Raw genomic sequence first — 20,018 nt, 5'->3', positions numbered from 1 at the left:
AGAAATCTGAAGCACGCTCAAGAATACCGTATCTAGCTTTAAAGTTTACAAGACTTATGTGTGATACAGTTTTGTCCATCTCTTGTTTCTTGTGCACATGCCCCAAAAGACTTCTGGATCTATTGATCAGCTTCTACTCCTCCTAAAGATTTGGCGGAAATCTCAAAAGATAAAGTTCCTGTAAGTTTTCCTCAAAACAAGGCACAAGCTAGACATAATCCAAATTACTATCACCAGTGAAGAGAAGGCAGAAAAAATTAAGTCCTTATCCATTCCTTTTGGCAAAAGCTGACTAGTTATCCAGCATACACTTACTTAACAGCACAAATGTACCACTAAGACAAGCTCCAGCTGCTTCTCCTTCTCATCCAGCAAAGGTGTCAATAGGGATTTAGCAGAGAGTGATGAGGTTAGGGTGGCTGGTCCCCAACCTGCATCTCTCTATTCCCTCTCTTCCAAAGGCCACTTTAAGCAATTCTATTACTTGGAGAAAAGCTTTCATGGTGTTATCTTTCACAGTGTTATTACTTGTAAAGGTGGCTGTACAAACAGCTCTGTTTTCTGTGCTCAGTGACCGAATTAAAAAAAAAAGTGTTGAAATGACCCCAAAAATTTCTTGCAAGCAAAACTGAAAAAAGCAGTCTGGAGAGAAAAGCAGACATCTGAAATTAGATCTGAGTTCAGGTACCCAAATCAACATACTAAGAAGGACACAGAAATAACCCCTGAGAACAAAAACAGCACCAATAAAAGAGAGACAGAGAGCGCCACACCAGAATTTCGCTTTCCCTGGAAGCTGTACTTTTCTCTCCCATCATAGAGTTTAAGTGTGCTGGTAAACTTCCAAAAGGGAGAAAAAGAGAGGACAGGAGAAAAAACCCACACCAGGAAACAGTCCCAACCCTACTGCATCTCTGTAAGGCTGGGACTCCCAAAAGGTATGAAAGTCAGTGAAGCTGGAGGCTCCCAAGAAACTGCAATTCAAAGCTTTGATGGGCATCATGCAAAATGAGCCCACAGAAATACCCATGCAAGACTGCTGACATTTGGCCTTTTTGATTCGAGAATGTTCCTCAGAGCTAACATAATACAGGTTAAACTTGCCTCAAGGAATTTTAACATAGGCCATGTCCCAGGGTGATTGTTTTAATCAATTTGCTTTTGTACAACACCACGACCATCAATTTTCTTCAAGCAGTTTTATCAAATTAATCCTTTGATTGTTTTCTTATTACAAGCACATGACCACAAATGTTTTGTAATATCAGAAAAGTTTGTTTCAAAATTTTCTAAACAAACTATTTGATGTTTCCTAATCATTTCTGTTGTTTTCCTTTCATCTGTTAAATATGTTCACTGTTAAACAAAAAACACCTGAATATGATTATTTTCAATTGTCTTACACTGCACTGTTAAACAACTGAACAGCATCTACCTTAAATCACAACTTTCACTGTTACAGGCTTTTCAAATGCAAGTACTTCCTTTAAATTTCTAAATCATATTTGAAGAAATTACTGGAACATGGTAACACTGCTAGATTTTGCTGCTAGGAGAAACCACACTGCGGTGCATGAATACGTGCAAAGACTAGTCTCTGTCCTAGGCTGACACAGCCACCACAGCATCTCTGTTGCTGAAGGTTAGAGTTTGGAGGAAATTTCCCATGTACAGAAGAACTCCATAGTTCAGATCAACTACTCAGACATAAGATTGCTCTAATTTGAAAAAGGAATTTGTAGCACAAGTGTTCATGTTTATTTTCTAATTTGCAACTCAAATTTTCCTACTAAAAAGAAAAAAATCTTCTATTTCAACTCTGAAAAAAGCAACCTGGAAAAAAAGAATCTGATTTGTTATTGTCTCCTAACCATAAATACTTAACATTCTGAAGGCTATCTCTGAGCTGTTTGCAGCTAGTCACATACCTGCAAATTGTGTTTTTAGTCATGCTTTTAGACAGTTGTGCATGTCTGAGGACATACTTTAACCTGTATGAACTTTTTAATAGGTAGTAATTTGCTATCCTGGGCCCATAGGAAAGTTTTGTGGGGGAGAGGAGAAGGAGTTGACCATCTCTTCTTCCTCCCCTCATTATATTTCAAAAAATGTTAACAGTCCCTTCTTCTTCCAAGATCCCTTTGGAGGAGAAGGTTGCTCCTTTCTTCCTCTAATGACAAAAGATTATGGAACAAAGTGGTCATTATCCATTTTATGTAATAGCATTTTTAAGTTATTTATCATTGCGGTAACACTGACTTCCCTCTTGTCTTCAAAGGATGCTCTAAAACCCAAAAAGAAAAAAAATCCTACTTTGCAAGCTCTAGTCTCTATCTGGTGGCCAGACAGTAATACTGCAATCTCTGATCAACCCAAAGACAGAACGCGAATCAAAAGATACACTACATTTCAAGGCAGAGAAACAAGAAACTACTTTCATTACAGTTATGTATGTCAGTAAATATCCACTACATTCTGACTGGACCACACTAATGCCTTCATGGAATCAGTACACCCACCCAAGACAGTAGCTTGATGAAGTTAAATTACAAGTAAGGAACTGAAATCTGATTTTCTTGTCCATTAACCAAAGGCACAAGAGCTACTCCTGAGAAGCAATTAGCAAGTAGTCAGACTAAGGAAGAATCAAGTAAATACAAATAAAGCAACCAAAAGCCCTAATTATGTGTATTAAATTCATGTGGGTCACACCAGTTTAAAAAAAAATATTTTTGATTTTTAACTCAGACATGCTATTTTAGCTAGCATAGACTTTAAGGTTTAGTGAATGAAAGAACAGATAACTCACATTCTCTTTCCCCCCCTCTACATATATCATCTCTCTTTCTTTGGCCATATGCTTTGTTATCTAGAAAACATATGGCACTGTTCCTCACTGACTGTATTTTATTTTGATTAAGGGAAATTTATGAGCAAATATATATGTTCAGTTAATGGAATGCTCTAATCCAGATATTTAAAAAAAATCAATCACCATCTAAACTCATTAAAAAAATTCTGGCTGCATATAGTACAGATTTCATTTTACAAACCACAGAAATAATGAAGATTTTATATTTTAAGAATATCTTTTAACAAGAATTCCAACTGTAACAACCTATTTAATAAGAGCCATCTGAATGGACCAGTCTCATCTCCTATGCCACGTGCTATTTAAAACCTTTCCTGCATCACTATAGGATAGGAAGTTAACCCTGTCCCCTTGCAGTGGCAGGCCACATAATAGATGGTGCCTCCAGAAGGTCAATAAAAGAGCTGTTTAATTGATAAAAACCACGAGCCACAGCAACTCTCCTCCAAAGCCTACAGCGAACTCCAGCTTTTTAGCACAAAGACTGGAGAAAAGAATGTATCTGTCAGAGAACAGGACATGAGAAATCCAGGAATCTTCTTCAGACTGACTGCACTCAGACCCAAAACTACATGTAGATAGGGACAAAATTTCAGTCCAATTACTTTAATCATTGAGTCATGTTCTTTGAGTTATTTCCCTCCTATCTTGGTTTCCTTCCTCCAGTACCTACGGTTCCTGAATAAAAGCAATAGTAAGGACCAGACAAACTTTAAGTAAAATAAAGTTAAATGAAAAAAAAATACAGCAAGCAAACAAGTGGTGATCTTTCAAGAAGTTATCCTGCCTGATCCAGCCCAACCATTTTCAAAAGAGGAAAGCAGTGACTGGGGGGGCTGGGGAGGGGGGAGGGGAAAGAAAGGGATTGAAAAATCCACTCTCTTAAATCCTTGTTGCCAGAGCATAAACATGCTTTTCTTAAAAATGTCTGAAATGGAAGGAAAATGAGGGGAATGCTTTTATTGAAAAATAAAAAAAATGTTCATATTCATGACAGAGTCTAGTGAAACCTGGCCATCACTTTAATTATAATCACTTTTATAATAATGTTAATCGTTACTAGGTAGCTGAGTAACTGGACTAAGGATTTGCTACTGCCTGCTAGAACACATTACATTCCAATTATCTAGCTGCAACCAGTAACATCTCGGGTCAACATCAGCTCAGCAAAACCCTGAATTTTGCAGGTGATAATTGAGCTTAGATACATAGAGAGAAAGATTTAACAGTCCTAAAGCATGAAGTCTGGCCTTTGAATTACAGGTGCTTTGTGAAACCCAAACTGTTGGAGTTTATCAAAATCTGCCCAGGAATCTCACCTCAACTTCCTTATCAGATAAATCAATTTGCTATTCTTTTGTACTTGACAGAAGTTTCAGGCAACCTGAGTATCCATGATGAAGATAAACAACACTAACACAGTACAGAAGAACTGCTCGCCTGAAGTTGTGAAAACTTTTGTGCTCTTATCTTACATTAACATCAGGCTAAGCTGAATTCACAGGATGCAACCAGTTGAGACAGGACGAAGAAATATTATTGCTTGTTACTGCTAAAGGACAAAGGTCCCACAGATCTCACACTATTCACTCTAAACCACATGTTCTTACTGATTTCATCATGCTGGCTCTGGCACTTGTCAGAGAGGTTAGACCAACAACCAAGAGCAGGACCCCATCGGGCCAGCAGGTCAGGCACTTGCAGAATCATAGCTTAAGAGTAAACTTTTAGAATTCAGCAGTTTTCCAGAAACAAGCCTTAAGCCTGACTCCTGAACAAAAAGGGCAGAGATGATAGTTTTCAAGTGTAATTTAAAGCCTCAAAAGTGAAAAACAAATCAACCTTGTTGGCTTATCTTCCTATTAGTTGTTTCTTGACAATGATGAGGTTAGTAACTTTTGGCCACCATAACCATAAAGCAATAGGGGCAACAGAAGGCATGTAAGGACCATTTTAAGGGTCATGTACAATGTAACTATTATATAAAAGTTAACATTACTGTTTCCTAACCTGCAATCTGTGACTGCTAAAATATCTAAAAACAGTCTGCAAACAATTACAAATCAAAAAACAAGCAGGATGGAGTGGAAATAAAAAAAATCAGTTAACATTGAAGGCCTAGCCTCCTCATTATTTGGTTATGAATGAAAATCATTACAGGAACTGGAACGAGATAATACTCCTCTAAAGAAAGAGTCAGTCCTCACTAAAAAGAAAGACAATAAAAGAAACTGGAAAAAATACTAAGGGAGATCATCTTTTCCATTTATCAAAATTAGTTCATAGAAGATGCTGCTACTCTAAATACTAAAAGTAAACTGTAACTGACTAAGAGTTGCAGCTTGAAGAAATATTAAGAAGACATTTATTTTCAAAGAGAAACTACCTGATATTTATTTTTCATTAAAAGAAAAGCAGGATGCCAAAACTAGACACTTCTTCCTGGGTTTTATTTTCAAGCAAGCCTATTTTGTCTGGATTTAGACAAATTACTCTCTTTACACAGTTCAGCAAGCACAGCAATCGCGCAAGTTCCCTTTGTAATATTTGCATTCTGGATCCCTTCAATTAAAGATTCGCTCAAAGATATGTGGCTGCTGTGCAACTGATTTAGCAGATTTTTAATTAGTAAGAACTGCGCTCATTCAAACAACGGAATATTTTTGGGATCAGCAGGAAGACTTTCCTAGCCAAAGAAAATGTTACGAGCAGCGGCGTGAAGGTGAAGCAATGCCGGCAATGCAGTGCTGCAGTGTGGCCAGCAGATGGGGGCTGGACCTCAGAAAAGGATTTTGCGGGCAGTCGCAGTGCAGCCAGCACATTCCTTGGGAGAGTCCCGCTCTGCTTACAAATATGGCTACTGAATGAACAAAGCAATGGAACATTCCCGGGAGTAGGAGGGCTGGCAAGCACTAATACATTGTGGGACTCTGACATCACACCCAAATAGGCTATGTTTAGGCTGGTGGGACTGGTAGCACCAAAAGATGATCCAATTGTCTGGTCTGCTGATGACCACTATTGCATTAGGCAATTCTGAGAAACTGAAGCTGAGAGACCTAACTTCTTGTCTGTCTGAATGGATGCGAGAGCACATTAAAAGAACAAAATATTTACTCTTTAAGAACTATGCTTTCTATATCTGCCAAAAGTCACCTGTTTCTTCCTACTGTTTTTTATGGCTATTAGATCAACCTACTGAGCCTTCTATAACAGAAATTCAGCCTTTCTGTAGAGGATTCTCATTGACAACCCCTATTCCTCATTCAATACTGTCATGTTTATTTTTGGTTTGTGCACCTACAAATCAGGTTCTTTAAATGCTTTTTTCTGCCCAAATTAAAAATATGATCATCTTAACCATATCTATCTGAAAACATGTATTTGTAACGTCACTTTATCTGACTTCACAGTTTGCTATCGCTACAACGTCAGTCTGGAGTCACAAGCTTTAATAATAGGCAAGCAAATCATAACAGAAAGAACTAATGGTGGGGTTCCAATTGAGGAACACAGTATGTATTACAGTCACACAATGCTGGTTCAGAAATGATCTTTGTAGAAGTTTTTCTGAACTGACATATACAGGACAGAACTGCTTTTATCAAGGACAGAGATAAACAAGCTGCAGAATATTCCTGGATAAAAAGGGTTCCTGTAGAAATTTCATAAAGAAATAATGCATCTACTGCTTAGACATGAAAATCTAGATGGTATGCAATCACATCCTCAGTGAGAGGCAAGGTGGTGGCATTGTCCATGGCGACGAAGAAAAGTAAGACAGCACCAAGCCTTCAATAGTGGAGGGTAATGCCTTTTATAAGAAGAAAAAAGAGTAAGAGTTGTTTTAATCGAGATGACAGCTAGACATTCACAAAACAACTATGAAAGAGAAAGAATGCGAATTCTGTTAGTAAAAAGACAAGGTGCAGAGCCATTGATGGGCGTCGCTAGCCTAAGGATGTTAGCTGAACTTGGTTTTGCAGATGAGATTAACCAAAAAGACAGTGCAAAGGCAAAAGACATTGTGACTCCCTCATAGACCCATATGGAACATCTACATAAACCTGGAATCTGATGAGGAGAACTCTTTATGTGACATGTTGATGGGAGAAGCACAAGAACTCAAAAGAAAAATGAGTTATGAAAGACAAGAAAGCAGAAGATTTCAAGAAGATGCCCACATTCAAAGTCAACGGTGCTTAAAGCAGCGGACAAAGAGGACAAAAGAGCAGCAGTTCTGAACTGGGTAGGGAGAGGACTTTGACACGCAATTACGGTAAAACAGCAAGGCAGAAGCTACAATGGAGAAAAATCAGGATGGGACTGGGAAAATAAAAACACTGGTTACAGAACAGTATTAGTGGGTGCAAGAAGCGCTTTATTACCCTTACCTAGACATGGCCAGCTGATCAGATCTTCATATGGAAAACTTCCTGGGGCCAACTCCAGCCTTTCCCTCACATTTATATCCACATCCCAGTGGGCTGCATTCTCTGGTCAGCAATTCTTGGCTATTCTCTGAATGCCATTTTTTGGCTTTCTATCATTCAGCTGCCATTTTAAAGCCATTGTGACCACAAGCAGCAAGTGATGGTGATACATCCTAAAGTTCCTTGATCCTGCTTTTTGATTTGAAAACATGAATGACTAAGCACTCGTGCACTAAGCTCATAAATGTATAAGACTTATCTAAGTACCTTGAAAGGTTTAAGGAACGCAACAACTTTTCTGAATTGAGGAATTGATTCACTAACTTCATTGTGCATCTTCTGGGGGACTTTTAACCTAAAAAAAGGTCACACAAAATAGATTTGTAGATTTTCTGAGCTAAATACTATCATATAAATAGATTTGTTCTTCCTCGAGTGGCTGTCCTGAAAGTGAAAACACCCTTTGTGAGCTCCATTCATTCACTTTGCCATTCTTCATGGAATCCTAGACATGATGCCTCTCCAAATTTGAGTATCAAGTATCTTGACACTTAGTTTGAACGTTCTCATTCTCTCTAATCATTCCCTCTTTCTGCAGAAACTCTACAGTGTTTCTACAGTGCAACATCAGTACAGCATCTCTTGATGGTACTGCATATTACTCTGCTGAAACCATCTTGAATACAGGAGCATATCGGAATCTGGGAGCAGCAAAAGATTTCACTCTCCATTCTCCTTAAGTGGAACATGCCTCATTAGCCTGCATCAAGTTTTCAAGCTTTGACTTACTGACTTCTGGATTTTAAGTTCTGAAACTCATCTGTGTTTGGATCTCAATACTAGGCTATGCCCCTCTTAAAAAAGCAACAGAATGATCTTTTACACAGTGGGAATGCTTCTGTGGCTAGTAAAATAGCAGGCTAGTATTTAGGAAGCTAGTTCAGCTGCCAAAGGCAATAAGGAAGAAGCACTGATCTTGACAGTCCAAAAGCATCCTTATCCCTAACTATGCTTACTGTATCCATATCTGATAGGAAGTACCATACAGAGAATGCTAATTTTGACAGGATGAAGAAACTGCAATAGAATCCCAGTGATATCATAGCTTTATGTTTTATTTTCTTTAACAAATGTGTATCTTGATTAATAAAAATTGTGGTTTGTGCAAACCTCTACATTCCAAAGATACTAACCAGAGACTCTCCATCAAAACACTCCCCATTAAAACAAATAATAAAAGCAATCATGTTTTAACATCAAACAGCACTGAAAAATCAACCATTATCAAACCTGCTTTCCAGCTCCCCAACTGGATAATCCTTCTTCCCTCTCATTTCAAAAATGTTGAAAGTAGAGTAATCACAATAAATATTTACCAGATGTTTAAAAACAACTTCCAAAAACTTATTCTTCCACCCATCTTTGAAGAGTCAGGAGCTAATTAGTTAAAAATAATATATACATCTTGATCCTGTTTGCAAAATTTATGGGTTATAAAAAACGCATTTATGGCTTACAAAAATATTTACAGAAAGAATAACATCTAAATACTAAAAAGACTTTTTTGATACCACATACCTGGTTTGTTAGAGGTTGCTGAATCTGGTCAGTGTATGATAAGGCAGAAACCTGTTGGTCATTTATGTTCTGCTGCCGACGATCACTGTACTGCTGATGCGAATGGGACATCTGTCCAGCCATCTGAAGGCCAGCAGCATGGAATGAAAACGATGGTGCAAGCCGAACAGATGAAGGTTTGCATGCTGAAGTCTCTCCTCCTAGAAAGCCAATACAAGATTTTAATGTGAAGTTAATGTCTTTACAGTATTTACTTCAGCTAGTCTCCATCTCCTAGCTTACAGAGCGTGTAAGCACTAATAGGTTCATTGTTTTAACATATGCAATAGTTTCCATATAGATCAACACAGAAATCATCTTCATAAAAAGATAAGGCTACCCAGGTGAAGTAACCCTTCCAACTTCATTTGTGGCAAATTACTCATTAAATGTTTATTCATATTTATCCTCAACTCAGGATCTGCTCTTTCAAGGCTGTTCACAGTAACTTTAAGGATTGATTCATGCCAAAAGAAAAGAAAAAAAAAGCTCCTCTTTCCTGGCCTCAATGGTTATGCTTTCCTACAAACTGCTTAGATCACAAGCCTAAATTTTAAACTTCTGTCCTTCTTCCAATGCACACTACTTCAGCTTAGCTTCCTGACTCCTACTGTTGAGTTTCATCAAGGTATAGGGAGCAAGCACTGTAACTTGAATTAATTCCTTTTTGGGAAGGAGAAATCAGACTGCAAGAAGCAACTTCAAGGCAGGAGACAAACAAAATGCTTGGTGTCAAGTTGCAGGAGAATGGCAAGTTATATGGCCAAAGTCCTAGATTCTGTAACTTCTTGAAAAATACCAAATTCCACAGGCAGAGAGAATCTGCCTCTAAGTGGGCCAGTTCCCACACCTCTCTGAGCTGTTGTTTGAGACCTCTGTCAGATGACATTTACTTGGTTCACAGTCTGCCTGTACCTTCACAGCTCTCTAACAGTGAAGGACAGAATTAAAAAATAATTTTTTTTTTATTTGCTAATGAAAGTTTAGGATGTTCCACATTTAACATCCATCCTCTTGCCTTCTGTTTTTTGCTGATTACGCCAGAGGGGGGAAATTATCTAAATGGATGCAGTGTTGGCATAACATAACAGACAGAACAGGATGGGACAAGCAGCCAGAAGTACTGGAGCCAACACTGCCATTGAATAAATACGTGTGGAATCACAAGCTTAAATCTGGAAGCAGACTTACTGGGTAAGATTAAATTTAGAAGCAAGATGTGAAATAATCAAACATCTTAAGCAGAAATGGAAATCCCCATTTCCTTTACAATCAAAACTTTGCAAGGAAATATAATCAGTAGAAAGCAGATAAGTATTTGCGTTTTTTTTGAGATGAACACCACGCACCAATTTGACTTTCATAAAAATAATTGACTGCTCAATTCTCTACCTTTGTTATGAGAAAACAAAACTGAAACAATACAAAAAACTGAATGATATTGAAAATCGTACTTCCTCGTTGACTCAGCACCTATTAGGACAGTAAGTTACAAAGAACTGCATGGGGTAAAATTGAGCACAATTTTTAGTTCAGATAATTTTTAAAAAATATTTTTTATAAAGAGCTTGCTTTAAGAAGACTTCACTTAATTAAAAAGGGGTGAGATTAAATTATGCAGTGAAATATCCACTGACAGACCACTGGTATTTTTCTCAAGTGTTACAATTCACTACCACTAGAAGACTAACAGAACAAACTGTTCCGGAAAAAAAAAAAAGAAACTGGCTGACTACAAGAATCTCCCTATTTTCTCAATGATTCATTAAATCCTCAAACAAAATTTCCAACAAGAGGGCAAAGCAGAAAAACTACCTGTTGTAAATACCATTTTACTTAATAAAAGAAAGAAAAGAAAGAAAAATCCAAGTTCTCAAAAGAACTATGATACATGAAAACTTCTTTGTGTGCATTGTGGTGCCCTGGTAACACAATGAGGAATTAAGATGATCTCACAGAGTACAAATACAAATGAAATACAGAATTCCCTGATCTAAAAACATTATAATCTAAGTGGACTTGATATTGCATAGGAAATTACTCTTAACTGTTCTGTAAAAGGTCCATAAAAAACAATGTAATTTTTAAACCAAACTCAGACCTAGTAAGCTCTGAAAGTGAAACTGTCCTCCAAACTTAAAGATACAGTGAAAGTATTATTTAAATATTTGAGTGTAAACTTTTAAAAATATTTGCATCTTTTTCTGTTTTCAATCCAAGTAACATCTTATGTCCACCCATGATATGGTAAACAGATGGTCATCTTTGTTTTTAAATTTAAAATTATCTATCATAAACTTAACGAGTTCACATTAAATACAAAGGAAAATATATTCTAATGTATCAGCTCATCTCTCTCAGAGATCACAGTTCCTTTATGTATTTCTGCATCTGTAAAAATCATACATAAACCATGTTCTTTTTTTTCCCCCCACTAATGTATTTTCTTAATGCCTAAACTCCATTTCTGCTAGAGAACTGGAGTTAATCTTCTATCTATATAATTTTGAAAACAGAGCATCAATTAAACTTCGTATCTGTTTTTGGTTTGGCTGGTCCTGTATAAGGCACAGAAAAAGTTACGAAGGATGTTTATGTAGTGTATCTCTACTTTTAAAGATCTACTGAACACTATTATTGGAAGAGTTTAATGCATATAAGAAGTTATTTGGTATAGCAACTTTCTACTCTTTTAATTTCTGCAAATTTTCTGTTTAGCCTGAAAAAAATCCAATTTAACAACAACACAGAGACTGGATTCAAAGTTAAAACAATATTTATATAAGATAGTTAAAAAATATATAGTATTATTATAAATTTTAGGGTCTATTACTTTAAAAGGCATTTCCTTTATTTATTTATTTTACACCCCAGCCACAGTTCCCCAGCAGCATACTAGATATCTATCAAATTAGCTATTTTAATAAAAATAAACTTGATTAAAAAATCTGTTTACTTATGACCCTAAAAACTAGAAAATTCACATATGCACATAAAAACTCCAATAACATGGTATTCTAGTTTATACTTTGACTCCATAGTATCTTCTGACACTCAGCTCAAAAGATCACAATAAACCTGAGGATAAACTGAATAATGCAGTAGACAAAAAAAAAAAAAAAGAAAAAAAAAGAAAAAAAGAAAGAAAAAGGTCAGGGCTGACAGTATGTAAGTCAATCAGAGTAAAAAAGAGTTAGAGATATAATTAGACCCAAAAGAACACTTGTAATGCAGATGTTTTGCATTAGCTTTAAACTTTTGGTGCATGCATATTTCTTCCCTCTGAAGAAGAGTCCACTAGCAAGATGCTGAGGCTGCAGCTTTCTTGGTCTTCAAACTGGAGGCGGCCCACTTGGACCAACTCACTCAATTCTAGCAGCACAGTCCCAGAGAAGAGGACTGCATGACTTAAGATAAGGAGATTGGATTGTGGAATCATAAAGAAAACTTCTCTTAGAGCTACAGTTATGCAAATAACTTACATTATTCAAGTCAACTTTTTTGGAGTGTCAATGCTTGTGATTAACAAGCAGTTACCTATCTGTTTGGAGTCACACACATAGGAGGAGTCAGTCATACACTAACAATGATGTGAACATCTGTCTATCAAAATACTGTCCATCAAGAAACCTTTTTTTTTTATAAAACATTGTTCTTTGGTGGAAATTTAAACTAAGTTTCACACAGCTGCACTGAATTTGAGAAAAGGGGACTTCAGTAAATACAAGAGCCTGCCTACAGTCTGATGAGCTGAAGTCTGCTACAGGGGGATGGATAGAAATTGTTCATTTATATAGCATGTTCTTAAACCAAACAGAAAAGCATTTTTAAAAGTCTCTGTGAAGACAGTAGTATTCAATCCTTAACCATAGCAGTAGCAAGCAAAAACTATCTGGGTCAAAATGCTAAGAACCAAAGCTATAGCCTCTGAAAGATCAGTATCCAAACAATTTCCATCTTTATCATTTCTTACTGTCATTGAAATGGAAACACAGAGAGTTCATAGACATCCCTTGCTGAAAGCAGTCATAGCTATCAAGAAAAATTATGTCCAGGGTTTGATCCTTGATGAAATATCTGACCTTGCCCACATTTCAGACTTTGTCCCATGATACTTGCAACTCTACCCTGGTACAGCTAATCCCAACAGAACACTCATAATATACTGTTATGAGCCAAGAAACATCTAATAACCTGCTGCAAAAAGTAGAGGGAGAAGAACTGCAGAGAATAGTATCCCTTCAGTTTTAGGAGCCAGTCAGCTATGGTAATAGGGACACTTGCATACATCCATAAATTGTGGAAAAGAAGAAAGTTCCTAAAACCCCCAGTGGTCAGAGATTCATTTGGAGAGCTCAGACATTCAGAAAATTAACTGATCTAGTGGCCAAAGTGAGGACACCACAGGACAGAAAAATCTAAGGAACAAGGTCCATTCGACCACCAGTCTTCCTTACTAACCACTGTATGCTGAAATGATTACACATTATGAAGCAGCATGGGAAGGAAACAAAGCGACAGCAAAAAAGTATGCCGGGATCCCTATGCATGAAGCAAATTAAGAGAAGGGATTACAAATCGGGAGTGGGAAGAACCACCTTAAGAATGAGGCTTACCTGAAGTGTTAGTTCAGGGAATGGCATAACAATATATAATTGCAGAGCCAAAAATGCGTATTTGCTTGTGACAAGACTATATCAGCACTTGTCCTAAAGGAGCTAGAGAAGGCATTTCACATTTCAGCCTTGAGAGATGTACCTTTTTCTCCTACAGTCATGAATGTTACAGCTCTTTTGAAGGGAAGCTGTTCAGAATATTATTAGATTTCATTACAATCCTTTATAATTCATCACAATACTAGCAAAATATAAATGATAAAAATAGTTATTTTCATTTTTTGTAAATTTACTATCTCCAGAAAGCAACAGTGAGCAAAAAAGGCCTTAATAAAATGTTAAGCAATTGCATGAGGGAACCACTGTAACTATGAACAGAAAAAATGTTTAAAAGGTGACCAGTAGCATAAATATGATAACTGAGAAAACTTAAAACTATAACCTCAGAAGAGGCTCATAACCCAAAGTTATCTAAAAATACAGACACTGCAAAAATGGATTAGCCTATCATAAGAAAAGTGGTGGTGTTTAATTCTTTAAAGAAGTATCTGAACATAGTGGAGGAGGAGAAGTTCAAGAACACATTTCTTTATTCAGAGAGGATCGGAAATATTTCTTTCACTGAACACAGGTTTGTTTTAAGTGATTTTTTTCAAGTATCAGAGAAGTTAATAACTCCAAGTAGAAACAATACTTGAGATGGTAGTTATCAGATAGTCTAAACATGAAGTACAGTTATTTTAATATAAGAAAAATATTGATACAATTTTGCATAATTTTAAAAAATTCAATGCAGTTTCAAATTTCAACTCTTTACCCCATGCCATTTTAGATTCACTTCTCCCCATCCTGACATTAGACTACGCGACTCAATTAAATAGTACCTTCTCCCCCAAAAGTATCATAAGGTAATGAAGTGGAGCACTGCATTGCTGGCACTCACCTTTCGACACAAAGCAAGGCACAAAATATTCAACGATAGACTGTAAAGTGTCAGGGTGACTGCGCGTACCACCCCAAGAATTGACCACTACCTCCAAAACAGAATATACGAAGTAGTTCAGTAAGCACTGGAATTTAAACCTCTTTTCTAAACTTTGTGTATTATGGTCTTTTAACTTTGGTATCTAAGAGGGTGAAAACTTCAACTGAAGTCTTCCCCATAACTGGAGCACTGTCAGGTCTATTCTCCAGGTTGATCGTCTGATTTCTAACAAACTGGAAGTCATGCTACAGCCTTTCTGACAGTCACTTCTTTGGCTACCCACAGAACATATCATACATACTTTATGCATAATAAAAAAGTCCACACATTACATATCAAATTCACATATTAATTGAAAGTTACACTTATTCACAGTGTTTCATCCTCTTTTTCCAAACACGGAACGTGACAAACCATAAACCTGTAAGAGGTAGTACATTCAACGCTGGATACAAATAAATACGAACTACAGTCAACTCTGGACTCCACACACAACAAGCACGTTAGACCTACAGTCCCACAGATGCTAAACAACAAATAATCACCATCAAAAAGGTCAAGAACAGCAATCAGAAACTAATTTCTCCTCTTCTGCACTTACACGGTGAGACTACTCCACATATAAACCCAGACTTGCTTTGCTACGCGCCATTATTTCATCTGTACCAAAATGATTCTTTCCCAGGTGTCTTCCGTAAAACCTGGAGCCTTCTCTGACAGTTACCATCAGATAGAGAGAGGCTACATAAATGGCTGAAGTTAGCAAACAGCTTGCTGCCAAAAGAAGGGGTGCCCTGATACGCTTATCCACACGTGCAGCTCTGTATCTTTCCTGTGCCAATTTCAGTACTTACTTCAGCCCTCCATGAACCAATTCAACCCACCACCCCAGAGAGAAAAAAAAACCAAGAGCAAGAACCCCACCCCGATTTTTTTTTCTTTCTAGATTAGCAAGATTAATTGGTTCACCAAAAAAAAAAAAAAAAAAAAAAAAGATGATCACAAATGTCAGCACAAAGAAAGTGACAGGATTTCTCTCTTTAAGTCTGTGAATTGTTAGATCAGCTCCCATCCTATGGGACTAAACCTGAAAATTCCCATGGCAATACAATACTTTCTTTGTATTTCTGTTCACCCAACTTACTAAATATGCAATCTACTTCTCAAGATATGCGTGTGACTCTCTTTGTGCCACTGTCATAGTTCTACCAAAGTATTCTATTTAGGTATACCTATATTGAAGGATGAAAAAGGAGACGAATTCAACATTGAAATCAGTGGAATCTAAAAAGAAGTGACATTTCCTTAATATTTCTTCATAGCAGCCTACTCCACATTTAACAATTAAAGACAAAAAAGGGCGATTTGGACATTTTTTCTGACCACCTGAGTGATATAGGCTTGCTACTACATTAAGCATAATACTTCATGACTGACTAAAGCATCTTCGAGTTTAGCAGCAGCTGATCGTGATTTCAGGACACCAAGAGACGGAGAATTCTCTACTCAGTAACATAATCTTTGCAACACCCTTACAAAAAAAGTCTCCCTGTCTATTGACTGTTCTGCAAGAGGAAGCAGAGAAAATGGCGAAAGTCACACCAGCATTCTACTTTCTAGTTTTCGAAGTTCAAGTGTAGTCATTATCCATGTTTGAGAACTCACTGCTCACCTGCTGAGTAACTGATTTCCTTTAAAATAATGGTAACTTCTAAGCTCCTTCTATACCCAAGTCTTCTGCATTTGGTTTCTACACAATAATTACTACTTCCATTGAACGCTTTGGCTATTTTCTAATAATCTCTGATCATCTCACTGTGCCCAGTTTCCTACCAATTTGTTTGACTCATTTTGGAGAAGAGGCAGAATTTCGTATTAGTTCCACAGATTGAAGGGCTGGGAAAAGTATGGCACAATACCATTTAACTGACAGCAATAATGCAGGACTACACTAGAATTAGTGGCAATGCTGCTTAGGTTTTTTCCTGGCCCGTCAGGCTACCGGGTGTTGAATTGTGAACCTCACCAATGTTTTCCTCTGCACAGCTCCTTTCCTTTTATTTCTGCATGGCTAATACTTTTCTTCTTATTCTTCAACATCTTCCCCATAACGACCATTGATCTGAACATGTCTACACCCTAAATATTTTGAGCATCCCTTTTCCTCCTCTCCTTTCTGCCCTTTCCTCCTTCTCTCTCTCCTATCTACTCTTTAAGTTTTGCAGCAAAGAGCACAGACACTCCATCTCAGTGATAACGTTTGCCACTGAATGAGAGAACACGCAGGAAAGCACAGCAAGAAAATAAGTGTGACCAATATCATTCACCACAGCGGGTATTCTCATTCCCACACTCAAAGTTCAAGAGCTTGTGGGCCTACACCACAGGCCAAACATGGCAGTTTTTAGTAGCATATATAGCTGATTCATGCTTCAAGACTATCTCCAATCCTCCCAGTGCCACTGCAGATGAAGGCGCCCACCTTCTCACTATTTTTCTGTATTCAAATTATTGAATGCTGAAACAGCAAAAGACCTCTTTAAAGAAAATCCGGTATTAGTGAGGAACTGTACAGCCCTCTTCCTTTACATAAGATCCTCCTTTTTTGTGTTTTTTTTTTTTTTTTTTGCAAATTTCATCTTTCCTCAGAGTTCCAGTCAACCTTCGTTTTCAAAATCTGCATTTGCAAAAGTTCTCAGTTCTAACAAACATTATGACACCTCAGCTACTTGTTGAGTACAGCTCTAAGAAGCAAGTCTGGAAAAAGGAAAGGACTCAACTTCCCACTGTTTTAATATCCAACCATCGCTGCATTGCTTCACTGCATCTTAAAACAGACAGTGAGCAATAGAGGCAAACAGCTGTATCTTGGGAACCCTCTGTTCAAATGAACCCATGTTTAAGAGAAGTTAGACCTACCCTAGATCTGTCTAAGCATAACAAACATCAAGCACTTGGATTTTAGAGTTTAGAACAATCGTCTTTTAAGCAACAAGCAGATGCCAACCTGAACTCTAAGTGAACTACTGCTCTACTGAAATACTGTTTTGCCTATTGTCCTTGTGCGCTATATTTAAGAGGACTGCACTAGAATTTGAAGGTGCGTGGACTTCACTCAGCTTGCTCTGGAAGGAGGAAAGCTGTGAGAGAACCAGCGAACAAAGGGAAATTACCTGCAGCAGCTACTGCAGAATAAACAGCTCCATTATAAATATCCCACAGTAGTTCCTCCTGTGGACATATTTTATTATTAAGAATACCTACTTCAGAAGTTATTCTACAATAACTATTCAGTCAACTTCCCTGTACACAAATACCAAATACTACCTTCTCTCAAAGCAAAAGTAAGCCCTAATCCTAAAAACAACCATGTTGTCAAGTCCGGTTCACCAGGCCAATTCATCTAGGCCACGGAGTCCTGCTTGCGATCTTTCCTAAAGGAGTAAGCTGTGAGAAGATGAAGTGCTCAGGTGACAAAAGATTACTTCTGGGTGCCACCTTTACCAACAGTTTGCAGACCTTCATGTCATGACACATGACCATGCCTGTCACATAATTGGTCATGTGGCAGAGAAGGAGCCGGAAGCCTTGAGAAAGACAGGCCAAGAGTAGGCCTCATTAATCTTTCTGACAGCATCATGTCTGTCATGGCTACCCTCTCTCCAGGATGATAGGCAGCATGAAGTGGACTCTGGACAGGAATTACATGCACGCACTCTGTAACTTCTGTGCAGTGAGGCCTGTACTTTTGGGGAACACTAGTTCATGTCACTGTGGAAATGAAGTGGGTACATTATGTGACAGGGAGAGAGCATGTACATACCTCTCCTTAGCTATATCAAAGGAGCTGTCTGGTACACCTCAACTACAAAGACTGAGTACCACTGTTCACTATAAGCCTCCTACAACAAGTGAGGAGAAGGACATCTCTAAAATTCACACATATAAAACCTCTTCAAATGGAAGACAACAGAGCAAGTTATGATTAATCCACCGGCAACACTACACAAATCTAAATTCCATTAACATACAAACATTACTCTTGAGAATCTTGGAATTAAGAAAATTTTGTGAAAGTGAAATTACTCTATTATAAATGAAGGCCAAGATACCAAAATTCTCAGCTGTATAGCTAACACCTACAAGAAACTTGCTCTAACTTTCAAAGTCAAAACCCTAAGCTCTGTAAGAATAGCGCTTTCAAATTTCTATTTGTGACAAGCAGGCCTTCTAAGAGCACGTCTACAAAAATCTACAGCTGAACAAAGCAGTGAGAACTGAATTTGTGAATAGGCCTTCATATAGACCAGAAACTTCCACCTAGGTATACACTGGGCTGAAAGAGCATTAAAATTGAAGAACAAAGTGCACAGCAGTTAGGAAACATCAGAATACTTACACAGTTTTAATTTAGTTCCTCTATGTAAATAAATAATGACACATTCTAGTTACATGAATACCCCATTTATTTTAAAACACAGAATGGAAATAGCACTCACTAAATAGGTAGCTATACAATAAATCTTATTATTTGCATTGTATTCAACATAATATCCCTTGATACTTCCTCAGACTAGGTTCCAAATAAAATTATTAATGGCGACATGTATATTCTATATGGTAGTCATTGTTGTTGTAACTATGTAATTCACAAACAATTTCTTTGTGCAATATTCTTATGAAACTGGATTTTATTTCCATTCTGCAGAAAAACAAGGAGACACAGATTAAGGACAAAGGGTACAGTGATTTTAAATTTTTGAGCTTGTATACAAAGCATTTGAAAGACTTTAGCAAAGACTAGCAACACATGCTAGTAGGTAAATCTCTGGTTTACAGAGCTCCACAGAGGAAAAGCTTTACAGGATGTTAAGTTTCAAGTATTTATGAAAAGTAAACCAAATGAGAGAGGTCTGAAAGAGATGTTCATTCCTGCTCACAGGCAAAACCAAACAAGAAAGGGTACTTGATTCTTGGACTAAGGATTAGAAAGTAGCACAGTTCTTTCAAGCAACTGGGCACTAACGTAGGAATTACTTTGTAAATCAAAGCAAAGATCCATCCAAATGAGTATCTTTTCTCTGAAAGTGGCCAACAGCAGACACCTTGGGAAGAGGACAACAAGGCAAGCATATAGCAGTACATGCTAGGCATATTCTTCTAGTCTCCAGACCAGGAATTACAAGATTAATGTAGTATATTTGATGCATCCTCTTCTTCTATGGATTTGCTGAATCACTTTTTGTATGTCAGCTTTTCACATTCAGAACATCCCATGGCAAAGGGCTCCGCAGCTTATTCATGGGCTTCATTAAGCACCACCTCCTTTGTTATGAACCTACCGTTTTTATTAGGTGAACTCTGCTGAATAGTAATAAAAACTAAGACTGCCCTCCTGCAAAGGGGCAATGATACTGATGTGATGAAATCAATGACAAGCTTCACATCAGTGATTTTGTTTATTCTACTGTTCGGGGGTTGGTTTGTTTTTATGA

At 37.4% G+C, this 20,018-nt stretch overlaps 1 protein-coding gene across 2 annotated transcripts in view; it reads right to left on the bottom strand.

Annotated features, from left to right (window-relative positions):
- DYRK1A (dual specificity tyrosine phosphorylation regulated kinase 1A) overlaps positions 1–20,018 on the bottom strand; it is a 91,771-nt gene that overhangs the window by 15,977 nt on the left and 55,776 nt on the right. For both annotated transcript variants that reach the window (XM_064524946.1, XM_026121505.2), the window contains exon 3: positions 8,884–9,083. In XM_064524946.1, coding sequence (XP_064381016.1) covers positions 8,884–9,083 — 200 coding nt within the window. The remainder of the gene's footprint in view (positions 1–8,883; positions 9,084–20,018) is intronic.

The sequence above is a fragment of the Dromaius novaehollandiae genome, chromosome 1, assembly GCF_036370855.1.
Source record: "Dromaius novaehollandiae isolate bDroNov1 chromosome 1, bDroNov1.hap1, whole genome shotgun sequence".
In the NCBI taxonomy this organism is placed as follows: Eukaryota; Metazoa; Chordata; class Aves; order Casuariiformes; family Dromaiidae; genus Dromaius; species Dromaius novaehollandiae.
Note: the sequence above shows the minus strand (reverse complement) of the source record. Positions and strands in the feature narration are given on the sequence as shown.